Source organism: Salvelinus sp. IW2-2015, linkage group LG20 (assembly GCF_002910315.2).
Source record: "Salvelinus sp. IW2-2015 linkage group LG20, ASM291031v2, whole genome shotgun sequence".
NCBI classification, from domain to species: domain Eukaryota; kingdom Metazoa; phylum Chordata; class Actinopteri; order Salmoniformes; family Salmonidae; genus Salvelinus; species Salvelinus sp. IW2-2015.
The window spans coordinates 78,224,250-78,246,717 of NC_036860.1; the positions used below are offsets into that span (position 1 = coordinate 78,224,250).

At 43.9% G+C, this 22,468-nt stretch overlaps 1 protein-coding gene across 1 annotated transcript in view; it reads left to right on the forward strand.

The window, feature by feature from the left end:
* The first annotated feature begins 17,392 nt into the window (after positions 1 to 17,392).
* cacng2a (calcium channel, voltage-dependent, gamma subunit 2a) overlaps positions 17,393 to 22,468 on the forward strand; it is a 112,644-nt gene continuing 107,568 nt past the window's right edge. Inside the window, exon 1 of the mRNA XM_070449679.1 lies at positions 17,393 to 19,449. Coding sequence (XP_070305780.1) covers positions 19,224 to 19,449 — 226 coding nt within the window. The 5' untranslated portion in view covers positions 17,393 to 19,223. The remainder of the gene's footprint in view (positions 19,450 to 22,468) is intronic.

Genomic DNA, 22,468 nt, shown 5'->3' on the forward strand with positions numbered 1-22,468 from the left:
TGAGTTTCTAAGGGAAACTAGGATAGTTACTGTCTGTACTTTAAATTAATGTCAACAAAATATAGTAAACCCAGCTATATATTGAAACCCTCAGTGTCATAGATCTGAGATGTGAGTCTCCGGGGAAACTAGGATAGTTACTGTCTAACTGTGAGTACAACAGAAACTAGTAACACCTGCAGTGTAATGCTGAAAAGTGAGTTTCAGAGGAAAACTAGGAGACAAGAGTCTAAGCAAGATGGCTGCGCCTGTGAGAAATGAATTGTGGTGCGTCTCGCGACAACTAGCTCGCTCTCAGGGAGAACTGCAAGCCAGCTGGTGTGAAAACATACAGTACCAGTCAAAAGTTTTGGACACAGCTACTCATTCCAGTTTTTTTTTACACTATTTCTCCATTGTAGAATAGTAGAGAAGACATCAAAAACTATGAAATAACATAATATGGAATCATGTAGAAACCAAAAAGTGTTAAAACAATCAAAATATTATATTTTTTTGAGATTATTCAAAGTAGCCACCCTTTGCCTTGATGACAGCTTTGCAACCTTGGTATTCTCTCAACCAGCTTTCATGAGGTAGTCATCTGGAATGCCTGTTAAAAGTCACTTTGTGAAATGCATTTCCTTCTAAATGCGTTTGAGCCAATCAGTTGTGTTGTGACAAGGTAGAGGTGGTATACAGAAGATAGCCCTATTTGGTAAAGACCAAGTCCATATTATGGCAAGAACGCTCAAATAAACAACAAGAAGAAAAATAGTCCATCATTACTTTAACTTCTCTAGGGTAGGGGGCAGCATTCGGAATTTTGGATGAAATGCATGCCCAAATTAAACTGCCTGCATCTCGGGCCCAGAAGATTGATATGCATATAACTGGTAGATTTGGATAGAAACACTCTACAGTTTCCAAAACTGTTACAATAGTGTCTGTGAGTATAACAGAACTGATTTGCAGGCAAAACCTGAGACAATCCATTCAGGAAGTCGTTTTTTGTTTGTTTGTAGTTTTCTATTCAATGCCATTACAGTATCCATTGACTTAGGACTCAAATTGCAGTTTCTATGCCTTCCACTAGATGTCAACAGTCTTTAGAATTGTTTCGGCTTGTATCCTGAAAAATGAGGAAGTAAGAGCAGTCTGAATGAGTGGCCCCTAAAGTGTCCAAGTGGCCCCTAAGAGCTTTTTCATGCGCTCGACCGAGAGAGTGCCTCTCTTGTTAACCTTTTAATTGACGACGTTATTGTCCGGTTGAAATATTATCGATTATTTAGGCTAAAAACAACCTGAGGATTGATATGAACATCTTTTGACATGTTTCTATGAACTTCAAGGATACAATTTGATTTTTTTGTCTTCCTGTTTTGACTGCGTTTGAGCCTGTGGATTACTGAAGAACGCGCAAACAAAACGGAGGTTTTTGGATATAAAGAGACTTTATCGAACAAAAGGAACATTTATTGAGTAAATTAATGTCTGCTGAGTGCAACCATATGAAGATCATCAAAGGTAAGGGATTAATTTTCTCTATTTCTGATTGTGTAACTGTTCTACTTGGCTGGTTACTATTTGTAATAATTTGTCTAGTGGGCTATGTTTCTCAAATAATCGTAAGTGTCACGTTCTGACCATAGTTCTTTTTTTATGTCTTTATTTTGTTTGGTCAGGGCGTGAGTTGGGGTGGGAACCTATGTTGTTTTTCTTATGTTTTCCATTTCTGTGTTTGGCCTGGTATGGTTCTCAATCAGAGGCAGCTGTCGATCGTTGTCTCTGATTGAGAATCATACTTAGGTAGCCTTTTTCCCCATTTTGGTTGTGGGTGATTGTTCTGTTTTGTGCGTATTCCTTACAGAACTGTTTCGTTTTCGTTCTCGCTCTTTATTGTTTTTGTCATTTCAGTGTTCAGTTTATTTTGTTTATTAAAATGAACACTTACTACGCTGCACCTTGGTCCTCTTCTCTTCACCAGACGAAAGCCGTTACAGTAAGGTATGCTTTCGCCGCAAAGCATTTTAAAATCTGACACCGTGGTTGGATTCACAAGAAGTTAATCTTTAAACCTATGTAAAATATGTTTTGTTTTCTGAATTTTTATAATGAGTATTTCTATATTTTAATTTGGCGCCCAGCAGTTTCACTGGCTGTTGAAGAGGTGGGACGCTAACGTCTCACGTACCCAAGAGAGGTTAAGACATGAAGGTCAGTCAATACGGAAAATATCAAGAACTTTGAACGTTTCTTCAAGTGCAGTCATAAAAACCCATCAAGTGCTATGATGAAACTGGCTCTCGTGAGGACCGCCACAGGATGGAAGACCCAGAGTTACCTCTGCTGCAGAGGATAAGTTTATTAGAGTTACCGCCTCAAATTGCAGCCCAATAAGTAACAGACTCATTTCAACATCAACTGTTCAGAGGAGACTGTGTGAATCAGGCCTTAATGGTCAAATTGCTTCAAAGAAACCACTACTAAAAGGACACCAATAAGAAGAAGAGACTTGCATGGGCCAAGAAACACGGGCAATTGACATTAGACCGGTGGAAATCTGTCCTTTGGTCTGATGAGTCTAAATTTKAGATTTTTGGTTCCAACCACCGTGTCTTTGTGAGACGCAGAGTAGGTGAACGGATGATCTCTGCATGTGTGRTTGCCACCGTGAAGCATTGAGGAAGAGGTGTGAAGGTGTGGGGGTGCTTTGCTGGTGACACTGTCAGTGATTTATTTAGAATTCAAGAAACACTTAACCAGCATGACTACCACAGCATTCTGCAGCGATACGTCATCCCATCTGGTTTGCACTTAGTGGGGCTATCATTTGTTTTTCAACAGGACAATGACCCAACACACCTCCAGGCTACTCTGTGCTATTTGACCAAGAAGGAGAGTGATGGAGTGCTGCATCAGATGACCTGGCCTCCACAATCACCTGACCTCAACCAATTTGAGGTGGTTTGGGATGAGTTGGACCACAGAGTGAAGGAAAATCAGCCAACAAGTGCTCAKYATAGGTGGGAACTATTTCAAGATTGTTGGAAAAACATTCCAGGTAAAGCTGGTTGAGAGAATGCCAAGAGTGTGCAAAGCTGTCATCTAGGCAAAGGGTGGCTACTTTGAAGAATCTAAAATCTAAAATATATTTTGATTTGTTTAAMAWWWWWTTGGTTACTACATGATTCCATATRTGTTATTTCATAGTTTTTTTGTCTTCACTGTTATTCTACAATGTAGAAAGTAGTAAAAATAAATAAAAACCCTTGAATGAGTAAGTGTGTCCAAACATTTGACTGGTACTGTATCTCTGTACTTGTTTGTGATGAACACATAACCTATCATTAATATGCATATAATTGTCAAGAGAGAATCAGATGAATCTGATGATGAGTGTCAAAGGATAGTTCCAATGTTTTTCTTGTTCCATGTGTTATGTGTTCCTCAAAGTGAAATTTGTTCACTGTTTTATCCATTCATCCATTTACTCACTCATGKATTCATTTTTATGCATGTTGGATGTTTTTATTATTATACCTGCAACCTGCAAATGTATTATTTTATTTTATTTGCATTTGCATTTATCCYACCTCAATCATAATGGCACTGCCTCTGTCCCCCAGTCAAGGTTAGGGATGGTGCAGGTTTAAAATCATTTCAATAAAGTGAGGAGGTAGACAGTGCACTTCTAGCATACAGAGTGAAGCAGAGAGAGATGAGGTGATTTGCCACCATGACTCACAAGCAGCTCAGGTGTGTGAGGGACAGAGTGAYGAGGGAAGGAAGAGAATAAGATATCACCATAGCATCTTTCTATGAAATAAAGGACAGAATAAGAGTATGTTGGGGAAAGGATTTGGTTGAGACAGAAGTGGAGGCATTGTACTAAAAGAAAAGCCTAGAGAGTGGTTSAATATTCCCCTGTAAATACTGCATATTTCCCTGTGTCTCTAAGTCACGTGTCTCTGTGCTTCATCTTTCCTCCACAAGGCACTGGGTTCAGGGAGATTAAATATGGGCCCTGCTTTCACATTGGGATTCCCCAGCATGTTCGCACCACACTACTTTGGTGGTGACACATTGCTAAACTAAATAGATTGGATTGAAAAAGGGCTGTGACTGGGAAGGTCAAGTCTTCCAATACCACTGAAGCAAGCACAATCTGATTCCCCTCCCCACCCTCCTACTCTCTTCCTACTAATACCATATAGTTAAAGCTGTGTACCAACCCGAACATATACTGTAGATATGGAATAAGAAGGTGAAAACTGGTGGATAAAATTAGAACAATACTATAATTGATTGGTTTCATAAACTGTGATCTGTTATAACAAGCGAATTAGGGTCATATATGACATACCCTTAGGAATAAAAAGGGAAAAAACAGAATGAAATAATTGTGCTGCGTTTAACTGTGTCTTAATCAAAATAAAGCTTTACCTCTTGTCTCAGACCATTCTTTGTGACGTAATGCCGAGACAGAGGTAGAGATGGTCCTGCATACAGAGCCACAGCATACTGCAGCTAGAGAGAGAGAGACAGAGAGAGAGAGAGAGAGAGAGAGAGAGAGAGAGAGAGAGAGAGAGAGAGAGAGCGTGCCCATTCACATACATTCATAAGCACAAATGTACACACGCCCTCACCAATGTGCACAAATCAACGTTCAGATGATCATGACGTATACAACATACACCCCCTGAACATATTGTGCATGCAGGCTCTTTAAAGCGCACACACAAATTCACACACAAAGTCTCTGCTCACAAGCGGCAGCAGTCGGGAAATGTCCAATGGGCCAGTGCTGAAACCGGGGAAACTATTTATAGCTATCGCCATTCATGGATCAATATATGTATGTAAGGTCAATATATAAGGTCAATATATGTATGTATTTTTTTATCTCTTCAGTGTGTCCCTGTTTTTCATTTCCTGCAGAGTCTCTCATCTGCTATGTTGCTATCTAAAGCAATCTCTCAATCTCCCAAGCACACTTACACAGTCGCACGCATAGACCAACTCAAAAATACATAAACACAATTAAAAGAGCATGGAATATACATGGACATTGACCCAGSAATTCACAGACATGTTTTATGACACATCTATAGGTAAGTGTGAACCAGGCTGTATGTAACCTAGCGTGTGCAAGCTGAAGATGCGGGTGGGGTGGAGGGCAGGCTTGGTRMYRTTTCCATGGAAACAGAGCAGTCAGCACATCTGTATTTCTGCCGCTGTCACAGCTGGATCTGCCGGGTTCCCCCTGCTGCYTCTTTACSACYGMMCTCAGTACGATCTCGGCTCACACCACACCACAGCACGCACACCCAAGCCTGCCCTTCACCTCTAGTACAAACCGGTCTTAGATCAGATTACAGTACTATCACAAGCAGCCATTGCAGAGCATCAATGATGTCATAAGCAGAGGCAGTTGGAAGGGGATGTTGGAATATGAGGACTGCAGAAACTACACTCTAATCCATCTCCCAAACCCAGCATTTTGTACAAAAACCAAACTCTAAAATCCTCACTCTCACTCTCGTCCATCTCTCTTTCTGTCCATCTCTGTGTCTGTGTGTCTGTCCCCGCCCTCTCTCTGTGTCTCTGTGGCTGGGAGTAAGGGAGGCCAGAAGCTCTAATTAGAATGCGAGGGAGCGAGTCACTGCTGTAAATTGAAAACATATTGATTCCCTGTGCTCTGCTCTCCAGAGTGTAGAACCAGCAAAGGGAGATAGAGAGAGAGAGAGATAGGGGGAGAGCGAGAGCGAGAGAGAATGGTGGACTACAGGGAAAAGGGGGGATGAGCCTCACAGATTAAGTATTTCCTTGAAATGAACATGGGAACATTAGCATATAGTGGTCTCATAAGTCTTCCAACTTATGGTGCATTCGGAAAGTATTCACACCCTTTGACTTTTTCCACAATTTGTTACGTTACAGCCTTATTCTAAAATTGATCAAATAAATTCTCTTCCTCATCAATCTACACACAATACCCCGTAATGGAAAAAGCGAAAACAGGTTTTTAGACATTTTTGCAAATTTATAAAAAATAAAAAACAGATCCCTTATTTACATAAGTGTTCAGACCCTTTGCTATGAGACTCGAAATTGAGCTCAGGTGCATCCTGTTTCCATTGATCATCCTTGAGATGTGTTACGTCTGTTGTCGGAATGAGACCAAAGTGCAGCGTGGAAAGTGTTCATCGTACATTATTTGAATGAACACCAAAAACAACAAAGGAAAAAAAGAACGTAAAGTTCTGCAGGGCAGACAGCTACTGTGCAAAAACAACATCCCACAAACTAGGGTGGAAAAACAGGCTGCCTAAGTATGATTCCCAATCAGAGATAACGACAGACAGCTAGCTGCCTCTGATTGGGAACCATACCCGGCCAACAAAGAAATAGAAAACTAGAATGCCCCCCCAAATCACACCCTGACCTAACCAAATAGAGAAATAAAAAGGCTCTCTAAGGTCAGGGCGTGACAGTACCCCCCCCCTCCCAAAGGTGCGGACTCTGGCCGCAAAACCTGACTCTATGAGGGAGGGTCCGGGTGGGCATCTAGCCTCGGTGAGTTTCATTTAAATTAAAAGATGTGGAACTCTACGCACGTTGCGCCTTGGTCCAATCATTATGACGAATGTGACAGAAGATCCCACCACCAAAGGACCAAGCAGCGTGGCCAGGAGGAGTGGACATGGGAAGAAATCATGGATGGAGAAGGACCCTGGACAAGGGCCGGAGAGTATCGCCGTCCAAGGGAGCAGATGGAGGCAGGGAGAGTGGAACGGTGACGATACGAGGAGTTATATCAACAACGGAAGCCCGAGAGGCAGCTCCCCCAAAAATTGGGGGGTGGCACACGGGGAGATTGGCTGAGTCAGGGTTTAGACCTGAGCCAACTCCCCGTGCTTACCGTGGGGAACTGTGTCTCCAGAGCGCATTCACAGCCCGGTGCGTTCTGTGGCAGCTCCTCGCACTTACCRTGCGAAAGGGAGGATCCAGCCAGAACGGGTTGTGCCGGCTCAGCGCTCCTGGTCTCTAGTACGTCTCCTCGGTCCAGGATATCCTGCGCCGGCTATACGCACGGCTCTGTGTCGCCAGTGCACCTCCACAGTCCAGTACGTCCTGTGCCTCTTCCCCGCACTCGCCCTGAGGTGCCACCTGTACCGGGACCTGGGACATGGGACCATGGGACCTGTACCGGTCCCATGCATCAGATCTCCAGTGCGCCTCCACAGTCCAGTATGTTCTGTGCCCCTTCTCCGCACTCGCCCTGAGGTGCTTGTCATCAGCCCGGTGCCACCTGTACCGGTCCCACGCATCAGGCCTCCAGTGCGCCTCCACAGTCCAGAGCTTCCGGCGACAGTTCCCAGTCCAGAGCTTCCGGCGACAGTTCCCAGTCCAGAGCTTCCGGCGACAATTCCCAGTCCAGAGCTTTCGGCGACAGTTCCCAGTCCAGAGCTTTCGGCGACGTTTCACAGTCCGGAACCTCCTGAGACGGTCTASGGTCCGGAACCTCCTGAGACGGTCTACGGTCCGGAACCTCCTGAGACGGTCTGCGGTCCGGAGCCTCCAGCAACGGTCCAGAGCCTCCAGCGACGGTCGGCAATCCAGAGCCTCCAGCGACGGTCTGCAGTCCAGAGCCTTCAGCAGGGGTTCTCAGTCCAGAGCCTCCTGCGACGATCTACGGTCCGGTTCTTCCGGCGACGATCTACGGTCCGGTTCCTCCGTCGACTATCCACGGTCCAGAGCCTCCGGCGACGATCCACGGTCCGGTGCCTCCAGCGACGACCCATGGTCCGGAGCTTCTGGCGACGATCCCCGCACCAGAGCTTGGTTGATGACGTATCTGCGAGCGGAATGGGTACTTCGCCCCGCACCGGAGCCGCCCCCGACGCCCTGTGTCATCCATCGTAGATGCCCACCCGGACCCTCCCCTATTGAGTCAGGTTTTGCGGTCGGAGTCCGCACCTTGGGGGGGGGGGGGGGGGGGTACTGTCACGCCCTGACCATAGAGAGCTGTTTATTCTCTATGTTGTTTGGGGCGTGATAGTGACTAGGGTGGGTCATCTAGGTGAATTGTATTTCTATGGTGGCCTGATATGGTTCCCAATCAGAGGCAGCTGTTTATCGTTGTATCTGATTGGGGATCATATTTAGGTAACCATTTCCCCTTTGCGTTTCGTGGGATCTTGTCTACAGATAGCCTGTGTGCACACCAGTAGCTTCACGTTTCGTTTGTTCTTGTGCTTTATTGTTTTTGTTTGGTGAGTTTCATTTAAATTAAAAGATGTGGAACTCTACGCACGCTGCGCCATGGTCCAGTCATTATGACGAACGTGACAAGATGTTTCTACAACTTGATTGGAGGCCACCTGTGGTAAATTCAATTGATTGGACATGATTTGGAAAGGCACACACCTGTTTATATAAGGTCCCACAGTTGACAGTGCATGTCAGAGAAAAAACCAAGCCATGAGGTCGAAGAAATTGTCCGTAGAGCTCTGAGACAGGATTGTGTCGAGGCACAGATCTGGGGAAGGGTACCAAAATATTTCTGCAGCATTGAAGGTCCCCAAGAACACAGTGGCCTCCATCATTCTTTAAAAAATGTTTTATGTAACCTTCATTTAACTAGGGAAGTCAGTTAAAACCTCGACCCACCTCGACAACATCCGGTGAAATTGCAGAGCGCCAAATTCAAATGACAGAAATCGGAATATTAAACTTTCATGTACATATACAAGTGTCATACATCATTTAAAAGATAAACTTCTTGTTAATCCAGCCGCGTTGTCMGATTTCAAAAAGGCTTTACGGCAAAAGCACACCATGCGATTATCTGCGGACAACRCCCCGCATACAAAAGCATTAAAAACATTTTCCAACCAAGCAGATGCATCGCGAAAGTCAGAAATAGCGATAAAATAAATCCCTTACCTTTGAATATCTTCATCTGGTTGCAATCACAAGGGTCCCTGTTACATRACAAATGGTCCTTTCGTTCGATAAAGTCCTTCTTTATATCCCAAAAAAGTAMGTTTATTTGGAGCGCTTCATTCAATAATMCACCGGTTTCCCCTCGTTCAAAATGCATACAAAATGAATCCCAAACATTACCAATAAACTTGGTCCAAACATGTCAAACAACRTTCCTAATCAATCCTCAGGTACCCTAATATGTAAATAAACGATCAAATTTAAGATGGAACATAGTATATTCAATACCGGAGATAAATAACCAAGTGCGTCACAATCATTTTCCAACCAAGCAGATGCATCACGAAAGTCAGAAATAGCGCTAAAATAAATCGCTTACCTTTGAAGATCTTCATCTTTTTGCAATCCCAAATGTCCCAGTTACACAATGAATGGTCGTTGAGTTCGATAAAGTCCTTCTTTATATCTAAAAATGTCATTTTATTTGGCGCGTTTGATTCAGAAATACACCTGTTCCAACTCGCCCAACATGCCTACAAAGGAATGTAAAAAGTAACTGTAAACTTGGTCCAAACATTTCAAACAACGTTTCTAATCCAACCTCAGGTACCCTAATATGTAAATAATCTATCAAATTTAAGACGGAATAAACTGTTTCCAATACCGGAGAAAAACAACGAGGAGCACGCAGTCATTCACGAGCACCAAAATACTAGAGTCCTTCTGAGTGACACTTAGAAAAAATACGACTACTTCTTCATTTATTTAAAAAAAATCTAACAATTTCTATAGACTGTTGACATCTAGTGGAAGCCATAGGAACTGCAATCTGGGTCCTAATAATTCGGCTTTCCCATAGAAAAGTATTGGAAAGTCGAATGACCTGAATTTTTTTTTTTCCTGGATGGATTGTCCTCGGGGTTTTGCCTGCCAAATCAGTTCTGTTATACACATACATTATTTTAACAGTTTTAGGAACTTTAGAGTGTTTTCTATCCAATAATACCATATGCATATCCTAGCTTCTGAGCCTGAGTAACAGGCAGTTTACTTTGGGCACCTCAGTCATCCAAACTTCCGAATACTGCCCCCTATCCCTAAAATTTCCCTACAATTGGCCTACACCGGCCAAACCCGGACAACGCTGGGCCAATTTTGCACCACCCTATAGGACTCACAATCACAAGCAATCGGGGGAGAAGGGCCTTGGTCAGGGAGGTGACCAAGAACCCGAGGGTCACTCTGACAGAGCTCCAGAGTTCCTCTGTGGAGATGAGAGAACCTTCCAGAAGGACAACCATCTCACTCCACCAATCAGGCCTTCATGGTAAAGTGGCCAGACGGAAGCCACTCCTCAGTAAAAGGCACATGACAGCCCGCTTGGAGTTTACCAAAATGCACCTAGAGGACTCTCAGACCATGAGAAACAAGATTCTCTGATCTGATGAAACCAAGATTTAACTTTTTGGCCTGAATGCCAAGCGTCACGTCTGGAGGAAACCTGGCACCATCCCTACGGTGAAGCATGTTGGTGGCAGCATCATGCTGTGGGGATGTTTTTCAGCAGCAGGAACTGGGAGACTAATCGGGATCGAGGGAAAGATGAACAGAGCAAAGTACAGAGAGATCCTTGATGAAAACCTGCTCCAGAGCGCTCAGGACCTTAGACTGCAGCGAAGATTCACCTTCCAACAGGACAACAACTCTAAGTACACAGCCAAGACAACACAGGAGTGGCTTCGGGACAAGTCTCTGAATGTCCTTGAATGGCGAAGCCAGAGCCCGGACTTGATCCCGATCGAACATCTCTGGAGAGACCTGAAAATAGCTGTGCAGCGATGCTYCCCATCCAACCTGACAGAGCTTGAGAGGATCTGCAGAGAAGAATGAGAGAAACTCCCCAAATACAGGTGTGCCAAGCTTGTAGCCTCATACCTAAGAAGACTCGAGGCTGTAATCACTGCCAAAGGTGCTTCAACAAAGTACTGAGTAAAGGGTCTGAATACTTAGGTAAATGTGATATTTCAGTTTACATTTTTTGAAAATTCTAAAAACCTGGTTATGTCTTGTCATTATGAGGTATTGTGTCTAAATTGATGAGGAAAAACAACTATGTAATACATTTTAGAATAAGGCTGTAATGTAACAAAATGTGGAAAAAGTCAATGGGTCTGAATACTTACCAAATGCACTGTATTTGCTTTAGGCCCATTCACACCATAGAAAAAGATTGATTAATGAAGAAAGGCCAGAGCAAGAGAATGATCAAGCATTGAAGTGGCACACCAGGAAACAGAAGCAGAGAGAGAGAGAAAGAATGGTCATTCATTACCTCCAGCCACACCCCCATTAAATTTGGACAAACCCCTCCCCTTTATCCATTACACACACCTGATTGATTATGGGAACAGGGTGAGAGTTGGAGGGAGGAAAACAGTGGATAGCGAGAGAGGTGTGTGCGCGCGCGTGTGTGTGTGTGTGTGTGCGTGCAGTGCGTGCTTGCGTGCGTGCCGTGCTGCGTGCTGTGCTTGCGACGCAACTCTGTGTGTGTGTGTGTGTGTGTGTGTGTGTGTGTGTGTGTGTGTGTGTGTGTGTGTGTTGAGGGTACAATCAGGCCTTTGCTGAGCCTGTATGTCTGTTAGAAACTGAACACAAGGAGAAATGAAATGGGAAAAGACAGATGGTAAGTTTGAAGTGAGTAGCTGTCAGTTTGAGTCGCACACATACCTGTGTGTCTGCCCCTGGGCACTACAATGGCATCCTCACTCAGTACAGCAATGTCTCTCCTTAGCACAGCAGTAACAATAAGTGCCTTCAACAGCACCAGGCACTGAACACATACTGCTCCAATGGTGAGATATTGAGTGTCATGTAGACTGGTCACGCCACTCTGCCAGACAGAGTGCCTTGCAGAAAGCATGCATAGCCCTCATGTTTTTAGTTGCACAATTACATTGATTCACCATGTAGGCTGTGTTTCTGATAGCACTGACGTTGTACATAGGGAAATCACATAAGGTTATGCCAGATTGAGAGCCATGAAAAAAGCATATCAAGCGTTATACATCTGCATACATTCACCAACATGTGCACAAGATACAATGCTCCAGTGGGCATTCACAATTTTGTGCAAAATCCCCATACCTTTTATGGAACATTGGGTGACCAAGACAATGACCCAGTATTGAACCCTGATTGGATGCCATCCAGGCGGCCAGTGTGGATCACAGCCGCAGAATACCAGTCAGGTGAAGAAGCTGAGGCGCTGCAGCAGAGAGAGACATGTCAGAACGCTCACTCAGCTCAGCTCARAGCAGGCACCCGGGGATCAGATAGGAACCGCTGCTGACAGGGCAGTGTCCTCAACATGCAACACAGCCRCAGAACACTGGAGAACACAGCTAAACAAAGACGCAGAAGACTGGGGATCACAGCAGAACAGTGGAGATGAACACAGGCTAACACACAGGCCAACAACACAGAACACAGTGGAACAGGACAGAGAGGAACCAAGGAACCAAGGAATAGAGGAACAGAGGAATACAGGAACAGAGGAGTAGAGGAATACAGGAACAGAGGAATATAGGAATAGAGGAACAGAGGAATATAGTAATACAGGAACAGAGGAATAGAGGAATACAGGAACAGAGGAATAGAGGAACAGAGGAATACGGGAATAAAGGAACAGAGGAATAGAGGAATAGAGGAACAGAGGAATACAGGAACAGAGGAATAGAGGAATACAGGAACAGATGAAAATAAGTATTGAGGAACAGAGGAAAAGAGGAACAGAGGAATAGAAGAATAGAGAAACAGAGGAACAGAGGAATAGAATGATAGAGGCACAGAGGAACAGAGGAATAGAAGAATACAGGAACAGAGGAACAGAGGAATAGAGAAACAGAAGAATAGAGGAACAGAGGGATAAGGGAAGAGTAGATAGCGGGGTAGGGAGGAGTTGTGGCACCTGTCATGAGAGTGATTCAATTCATTACACAGATAATCAATCTAGTGGAGAGAGGGGAGGAAGATGGGGATGGTGGTAGGGAAGATGTTTGGTACATTGTCTTTTGACTGTCTGAATGTAGTTGAATGGAACTGGAATGCAAACAATTTTGTGGCATAGGGACATGTTTCCACTGGTAGCCTGGTTCATAGGCTACTCTCAGTCTGAGAATGGGACTGCTGTGGAGACTGTGGTCTATCAGTTGGTAACGATGAGAAACAATAAGTAGGTCCATGCCCCCYACATCCACCKGGTGAAGAGAAGACTAGCACCCCCTGGTGAATGAGTCTAGTTATTCTGGCAGCCAGCTGCCAGTCATCASCTTTATCTAAAATAACTGTCAAYGGCCACAATGAAAACATTATGCTATCCATTTAGAGGGGAGGAAATWGTTGTATTTTTACACTGTCCTGTGAAACAGACTGGAAAATGAAAGCAAGGGATGACATTTGAGTGAGGTCAGCAATGGGATGAGCTTGGTGGATTCATGCAGTTTGTCCAACACAACCATATCCATTGTGTACCCTGTTAATATAGACTACAGAAGCACATGATGCACTGTACTGTTAGCCCCTATGGCAGCAGTGCAGCCCTGTCTCTGGGATCCCTTCCTCCCTGCCTCAGANTGCAGCCCTGTCTCTGGGATCCCTTCCTCCCTGCCTCAGAACAGAGCTGTAGAGACTAGAAAGATCGGCCCCAGAGACCAAACGGCTCCAGGGTAGAACCTCACCCAGAGACTCCCACTTAACGGGGATCACCTTCAATTAACAGGGATCGAGACTAGCGTTCAAAGGGCTGCTGCCTYCTTGAAAGTGGGCCAACACTTTTCTTCCCTCTCTTCCCTCTCCTCCATATTTTTTACTCCAGAGCACAATTTACTTAAAGCATTCCTTAAGCCAATGCTCCAGGGGTGCTTTAACACGGCCCTGATTAGGCCGGACCTACAGATTGACATAGAGTCCATTTGGGAGTTGTGTGGGTAATGAACTGGGCTCCTTCTGATTGGTGCAGGCTCGCGAGGGTGTCCCAAATCCTGGCCGCGATGGCGAATCAGAGAGGTCTTTAGTCAGAGCACAAGGCCCCCCTCCCAGCTGGGTAGTGGTAGTGTGAGTGAGGGATTCAGATTGGATGAAGAGAGGGGAAGGGCAAGCAAACGAAGACACACAGAAAGACAGATGAAAAATACACACAAATATGAGGGTGAAATGAAGGTGCGGTTTATTGACATTGGAAAAATTGCATTTTCCACAGGACTAGGGATTACAGAGACTAAGCATTTTTCATCTTGACCCAGATGAGAGGAATGGAGGAAGAAATAAGTAAAGGAAAGAGAGGACACAGTGAGCTGAGAAAAAAAGTATATGAGGTTTCCATTCAGAACAAGACACCATCTCAGTCGCACATTAAAGACCTACAGTGTGAGGGAGAGTTTCTCTGTTCAGAACTGATAAATGCTGAAGTAAGAGAAACACACATCACCTTGTCCAAACATGTCACGGAGACATTGGCCACAGCTCATAACCTAATGCTTGGGAAGAAAATGATGATGACTTTTCTTTTATGATTAAGCTCACAGACCAGATAACGAGCCAGTGGTATGTGTGTGCCAGGGCCAGGTTTCTGCTCACCTTATAGGCTCAAGTGTTTATTTGATATCCAATGGAAGGGCTGTGTAGATCAGAGGTGGGTCCATGGGTCTAATACATCAGGCTTATTAATGAGTGGGCGCTAGGACTGCCAATACAGTTAGTAACCAGGTTCAAAATGGCCTGCATTATAAAAACACTCAAATTAGGAGGATGACTATGGCCAGCAGGTTTTCCTGATCATATGACTTGCCCAGGAAAATCTTCTGGCCCATTTAGGTTGTACCTAAAACTAGGCCCAGAGTTTTTCCAGATCATGTCGATCTTGTGTTGACATCTCACTCCAACCCTATGCAACAGTCACTGTGGACCCAAACCCAGCTCCCAGTCCCAACCCATTGTTCATGCATCAGTTTATTTGCTCCATCGGTTTGTTGAGATCACAGAGTCCCTGGCCAAACTAGCAGTGCTATTGTTTGCTAATTGCTCTGTAAAGCCACTGGGACACGGCGAATGGGCCCCCAGATCTGTGTACATGGCTGGGTTGGGTAAACATTAGAGATGAGTGATGGAGGGAGAAGCCTGCCTAGTTGAAGAGTTGGACTGAAGAATCACCAGGAAGATCAAATTAATGGGCCTTATTCGAGGAGCAAGAGTCGACAGGACTCCGCCCTAATGGAATGGCAGAAAAATATCCATACGCAAACTATAGCCATACATTGCATGAGTTAATTGCACGAAATGTATGGTAGGCCTATGGTTGGTTCTCTAAGGAAGTCCAGAGAGCACATATTAATACAACAATTATTGCATTGTTATGTCGAGATCACAACTTATTTWTCTTCTGATCACGACATAACAAAAGTTGTTTTGTCGAGATCACAAGATAAACTCTATAAATATGAGTGGATGTATTGATGATAGATTGACAGCACTGTCATAGTGGACCAAAGACGGTAGGACTCTACAAAGATCTAAGATCTTTGATTAGAGCACAACTGTTGTCAGTATCCTATAGGCCTGGGTCTTCTTATCAAACCTCCAGCAATATAAGAAAAACGGAGGAATTACAAGTTAGTCGGACAACTGAATGCATTCAACCGAAATGTGTCTTCCGAATTTAACCCAACCCTTCTGAATCAGAGAGATGCCGGGGGCTGCCTTGATCAATGTCATCTACACAGTGGTTTTGGGAGGTAAACTGCTTTGCTCAAGTGCAGAACAGCAGTTGTTTTCCACCTTGCCAGCTCGGGATTCAAACCAGTGACCTTTCAGTTACTGCCCCAACGCTCTTAACCGGTCGGCTACCTGCCGCCAGAAATGTGTCAGTGAGATGATTTTTATAACTGGATGAATGGCGGTGCTGTCCTTCAGTAACACAACATTTTGCCCACCATTTATGGCTGAAATGACAAATAGACTGTAACCTTCATGAAATGTTTGAGTATTTAGAAACCTCAACATGTGATTCACTTCACCTGTTTAACTAGTTTGATTTTTCTGTACTAGTTTTTAATTGTTGTTTGTGACTGTGTTTGGCTGCTATTGACAGGCCAACCTCCCTGTTAAAACTATTCAAGAAATTCAAATAAACTTTCATTGGTAGTCTGCAACCACAAACCTCAATGTTAACTTTTCTTGCCATAAACATTCAACATTCAATTTAAAATAGTAGTGCAACATCACTTTTACATGTCTTTAAAATGTGATTGTACTAGAGCCAAAACTGGAAGCAATATATAACTGCCAGACAAAATGCTATTTCTGCCTGGGTTAATTCCTTATCAAAATAAAAATGGATGCATTGATCCACCCTTGGCTCTGCCTTAGCCATATTGTCAAGCTATCATCAATACATCCACTCCTATGTATAGAGTTCATCTCGTGAACTCGACAAAACAACGTTTGTTATGTAATGATCACTAGAAAATGACCTTGTGATCTCGACTTAACAATTGTTGTTATGTCATGATCACAAGAAAATATCTCCACAATAGGAGGGAATAATTGTTTTATTCATATGTCCTCTCTGGACTTCCGTAGGTCTTTCTATAGCTGTTGGAATGAAACGCTCAATTGCAGTTGCGGCGCATGAAAACTAGGGGGAGACAAGCTCCTGAACACTAAACGACGCTTACGGCGCGCGGAGGGAGCTGTCCTTTCAACACTGAGACTGGACCACACATTCAAGAGCAGTGGCGGACAACCAGCGCGCGTTTCTCTAGCTTCCTACTGCTTATTTCCGCATTCAGAGTTATTGCAGTGAAGGTGCATGGAGTAATTACATGTATAGGACCGAGAAAATATTTTGCTGGCAGTGGCAGGAGCTAATAAATCTGATTGCTTTGCAATTATAAATTACACTGTGATTGTTTGGATCACAATGGCCAAGTCTGAAAACAGCCCAAAAGCGAGTCCATCTCATRAGGCTGTCCTGCGTCAAAATATGGAAATGTTATTTGGTAATTAAACCAATTATGATAGAGGGAGAGAAACCAAAATCTGAGAAACTGGCACCCAAAATCCAATCCAAGCGAGCAGGAAAAATAGTAGAGTTACGCAATTCAGACTCAATCCAATAAATCATTTTGGGGGGTTATTTTAGGAACATTATGAGCACCATGAATAGGCTATCATAAACACCTGGGGTGGCAATAACCCAAAGCACGTCAGGGCTTATAATGCTAATGCATAAATATAAAATACAGTTCTCCATAATCCTTCAACCAGCTCTAACTAACCCCACCCCCCTCTTTTCACACACACACACACACATACACATATACCCACACACACACAAACCAGCCCGCAACCCCCGCGGACCCCCTACTCACCCCTCCCTCCACTCCAGAAATGGAATTAAAATCTTTAATAGGCTATCGTTCCAGCATCGGTGGACGAGCACTGTAGCCTACTAAAGCCAGAGTATAGCATCACTCAATGTGGGAAGAAAATATACTCATAATCTTCAGCACTACAATCAGCATTCAAACACTGACATAAACCATCGTTTTAGAGGAGAAACCCTCAATTAAATGCATAGCGCTGACACTGACATCCAGAATATACGGACTCCAATTTGCSCCCCTCTCAACGGCTCTGTGGATCTGTGCTGTTGGGTCGGCGTGGCGTGCTGTCGGTCWCTTCCTCCGGTTGTGTAATATTTTTCTAGCCCAGCTACACACTCCTACACCCTCAGAAGAAAAACTCCGCTGTCATCTGAACGAACAAGGGAAGGAACAAGGATTGGAACATATACTGTCSTTTTTTGCTTTGATTTGCAACTGAGTTTTCTATCAGATTATTTTCGATTTACATGGCGCAAGGGCTATGCAAGTGGGAAGGTTCTGGTTCCGGTTCTGGGTGTGATACAACCGTGAATTTGGATATCCAAGTAACAACAGTATTAACAGTGGTACTAAAACGGATCAGTTCCGGCGGCATCCCCAACTCCTCTTTCTCCTCTTCCCGGCTCTATGTCGAGTAATGGTCGGCTTGCCTTGCTGGATGCACCCCGCTCTCTCCGGATCGTCGACTGCACCCTTTCCAACCGCAAATCCCCATTTTCGGCGGAAACCTTCAAAGAGCTAAGGGCTACATATGGAAACTGGGGATCAGAATTTTARGAAAAAGGAAATCTAGCKCTTGTTYAATTTRTTTTYGACCTGATTTATCTGTTTCTTTACTAATTMATTWWTTTWTTCATTGGGCTTGATTTCTTCATTCCATTGTTGGTTGATTTGTCAAATTGATGCCAGCCCTATAGTATTTTACTTTCTTATATAATATAGACCCCAGGATTATTTTCATTTGTTTCCACTGGACTTGAATCGTCCATTTATTTACAATTGCTTTTCTTATTTTCCCTGTCCTTCATTTCCCGTCCCTGTTTCTCTCCTTGCTTTTCCATCTTGACTATAATAGCCCTGACATAGGGTTATTCAAACATAATTAAACATAAAATATATACAAATTCAGCATTATATGCCAACAATAATTKTAATTAATTTCGCATCTAAGAGACGTATTGACTTGCCAGGCAGAATTGTTGTAAACCTAACATTACTCTAACACCACCCCCACCCTCTTCTCTTCATACATTTGAGCTCATATTCATTCAGTGCTATCCATAGAATAGTACTTATCTGCAAACATTGCATATCAAGAAACACATTGCCAGCGTGTTGAATGCTACATTGTAAAGCATGAGACAAAAGCTAGTCTCAAAGCGTAATAGCCTACTGAATTTTGATTGAGGCTATCCCCTTTTCCATTTATATTACAGTCTCTCTCTACCTATCACTTACTGTGATTGTATATTATACAYAATATTATCTTTACATTAGTAGGTTTATGCTGCAACTGCCAGTGTAGGCTAGTTGTAGTCATAGGGATAACAGTTGACGCTTTAGTCCATTTTAGAGGCCATTACTTTGTCCATAATTCTTATATTTGGGGTAACATTTAGTAAACCCATCTGTGGAGAGAGACACTGCGTCCTCCTCCCGAAACTACCCTAAAAGGAAACCCAATTTCTCTTAGTCAGTCCTCACCCAAACGCAACCATAAGGTTCCTACCGCATCCACCTCCTTCCCCCTCCTTTCGCTCAAATWTATCCMATTTTTTTAGTTTGGTTTGGTCCCGTAAATTTTCAAATATTTATTTCCTATATATCAAGAGGAAAGGGGGTCCCCCTTTCATGGAATGCGGAAATATGGGTCTGTTTGACCGCGGAGTTCAGATGCTATTGACCACGGTCGGCGCATTTGCCGCCTTCAGTCTCATGACCATCGCGGTTGGCACGGACTACTGGCTGTACTCGCGCGGCACGTGCAAGTCAAAGTCGGTCAGCGATAACGAGACCAGCAAGAAGAACGAAGAGGTGATGACCCATTCGGGATTGTGGAGGACGTGTTGCTTAGAAGGTAATTGAGCCACATGCGTTTTGCAGTCACTTTATTTTCTCCATGTCAGTATACCATAGTGATTACATTTGAACCTTTACCTACATGTAGTAAAACCTATCCCACTCGTTGACGTTATAACTTKTATCCCTTCCTTTGCTTTTCTACTGACATATGCCATGTGGATCAGGTTTATCTTAAGCCCCATACAGTGTATCAAACACAGAATTGGGCCAATGAACTACTGTAAGAACCCTCCATTTCACACCTCTTAGACCTATACACAATCCCCAAGTGACACCTTCAAAATTACTTTTCTACATTCTTTGCCACCAGTCGATTGTATTGTTCAAAACAGCACCAAGTGACCATGCCATTCTTCAAACATTTCTAATTGTAATAACATATGATAATGACCAGTGCACAAGAGCAACAGAGAGTCAGCCATTCCTGTCAAAGGTCTATTTCCATCCAGACCCCACCTTTGACCTCTGGATGAKGGGGTGCCTTAACAGTGCTTGTCATTTACCCTTTGACCTGGCAGTGCTTAGTATTTTCTGAGTTGTCAAACACAGTCACCTCTCAAGCGCAGGTTCAAGACCACCTCCCACGTCTTGACTTGACACACAGCGGGGTCTTGTTTYCTGTCATGCTCTGGCGGAGGCGTCAGATGCTGACTTTGAGCGTAACCTTGTGAGGTCACGCAGCGTTACATCTTCTTAGCAGAGAGATTCACACAGGCCTCCTGTCTCTCTGCACACTCCTCTGTCATTTGATAAGCAGTAAGCAGTCAGTCTCAGGTCAGATCTCTGCTCTAACAGCCTGAGGTGAAGTCAGCCCCAGGAAGTGGTTYATGAAAATAATGTCAGTGCCAYTCAACTGTAAAGATCYGATGATTTGAACTCTTCAAAATGTGTATGTTTGCACAAAATAAAGTTACTGATGTGTTTTTGGCATGTTAAATTCACATTGGCAAAAATGTATAAAAAAATTGGAAATTACAGGGATGTATTTTTATTTAGAGAGTTTCCTGGGCAAAAGTACTGTTTTATGTTAATTTCTAATCGACATTACTGGGTAATTTTGACCAAGGTAGGATGGCTGACGTTGGCCATGTCTGTCAGGGCGGTTTAAGCATCTGCTTAAGGTTTGTTCAAGGTCTGTCTGACACCCTGCAGCTACCCTTTCCAGGAGCTCTCTGCATCTGTTCTCCTGTGCTAGCCAGGACATACAGTGGGAGAGCCATTTTAGGTCTCAACGTGACCCATCACAGGTTAACTACAGCTGTGGAGAGGTTTTCAAAGACTAGAGATGTTTAACCTCTGTTGAAAATTCACACTTATCTGTGAAGGTGGAGAAAATCAGTGATATGACTGGCCTTTGCCTTAGTCAGGCTGTTATGTAATTAACAAGACAATTGTTCATAGTCCAGACCTGACCAAAATCTCCTATACTTGGCACTAGGTGAATTACAATTACAAAGCCCATATGCCGCAGCTTCTCTTTTGTGGCAAGATAACAGCCACCCTCCTTTGAATTGGTGATCCAAATAGCAGGAAATGAACACTGATTTGTAATTTGCGATTCTGAATGGTCTCAGGCCTGATGAGGGGAGGAAGCGGAGAACGGCACCATCGCATTTACACATCGAGGTCAGATTCATTTGAATACCAATCCAAACGACTTCCTGCTGTGGAAATTGGGCTTAAAAAAACGCAATCGGGTGAATTTATTCATGGATAATTAGCACAATTTATACCGAAATCTGTGATATTGAAAAAATAGGAAGTAAACTGCAGAGCCGGATCCAGCTGCCATGGAGTATAAGCAGCAGCTCAGCCACAAGAAGCTCCTGCTACAGACCAGGTGTGGTGCTGCTATGTCTGCCATCTCAGGTGGATATTGTAACTACAGCATGAAGAGTTCATGCCAATGCTGAAATCAAGTGGGTACTTTGTATGGAAAATCACCATCCTACACCTTGTGTCTCATATATCGGTAGCTACCTTGTTGCGATGGATGATGATGCATCCTGTCTGTATCACATCTGACAATGCAGACAGTGATTTGCTGTAGCCTAGCTCTGGCCCACTCATACAGCTCATGTTGTGTGCCCAGGTGGGCGAGGGGTTGTGTTTGTTTAATCAGCTCCTGGAGAGCCCTGATCACAGAGGGGAATGTCCACACAACCATCTACCACTCTACTGCTCACTCCAGCCTGTAATACCATACCTAGCCTCACCGATGAGAAAGTAACCATACAGGCTGTGTGTGTGTGTGTGTGTGTGTGTGTGTGTGTGTGTTGGTGTGTGTGTGTGTGTGGTGTGTGTGTGTGGTGTGTGTGTGTGTGTGTGTGTGGTGTGTGTGTGTGTGTGTGCGTCTGCGTGCGTCGTGCGTGCGTGCGGTGTATGCATGTTTGTGTGAAGGTAGAGGCACTTCTCACTGATCTCTCCTCCGGTGAACATTCAGGTCCTTTTCCCTCTCCAGCACTGGTTCCATAAAATATGGCTTATATAGATTTTGTAGATTTACACTTGTTTTCACTAGTCGCCTGTGCTATCAGTCATACTGAAAATGCAATAGCATATGCCATCGCCAAAGCATGCGATTAATTTGTGAAATCTTACATTGCCCTTGGAGCTGGTTCATATGAATGCCGAGTCCCTTGATCTGTTGCAGTATTTCATTCAATTGTCCTGACATCAGAGAAACAAAACGAGTGTGCTATCAGCAAAGAGCCCTCCACAAGATTGGCAACAATGTGCCCCTGGCTTACTATTTGGGCAAACAACATCTAACAGGAGTAACACAGTCCATTACGAGAAGGTCAAAGATTAGAGTTCAGCATACATCACAGTTCTATGCTTGTCCACTCATTCACATCAAATGAGACGCAGTCATTTTAATATGTTTTGTATTGCAATTTGCGCTGTATTATACAGTATATGTATTATGTAGGTGGGTGGCCTTGTGAGAGCCAGAACGGCTCATAGGGCAGGAGTCATCTCTGTTTCTGAAGCGTGAGGTAGAGGCAGGAGGT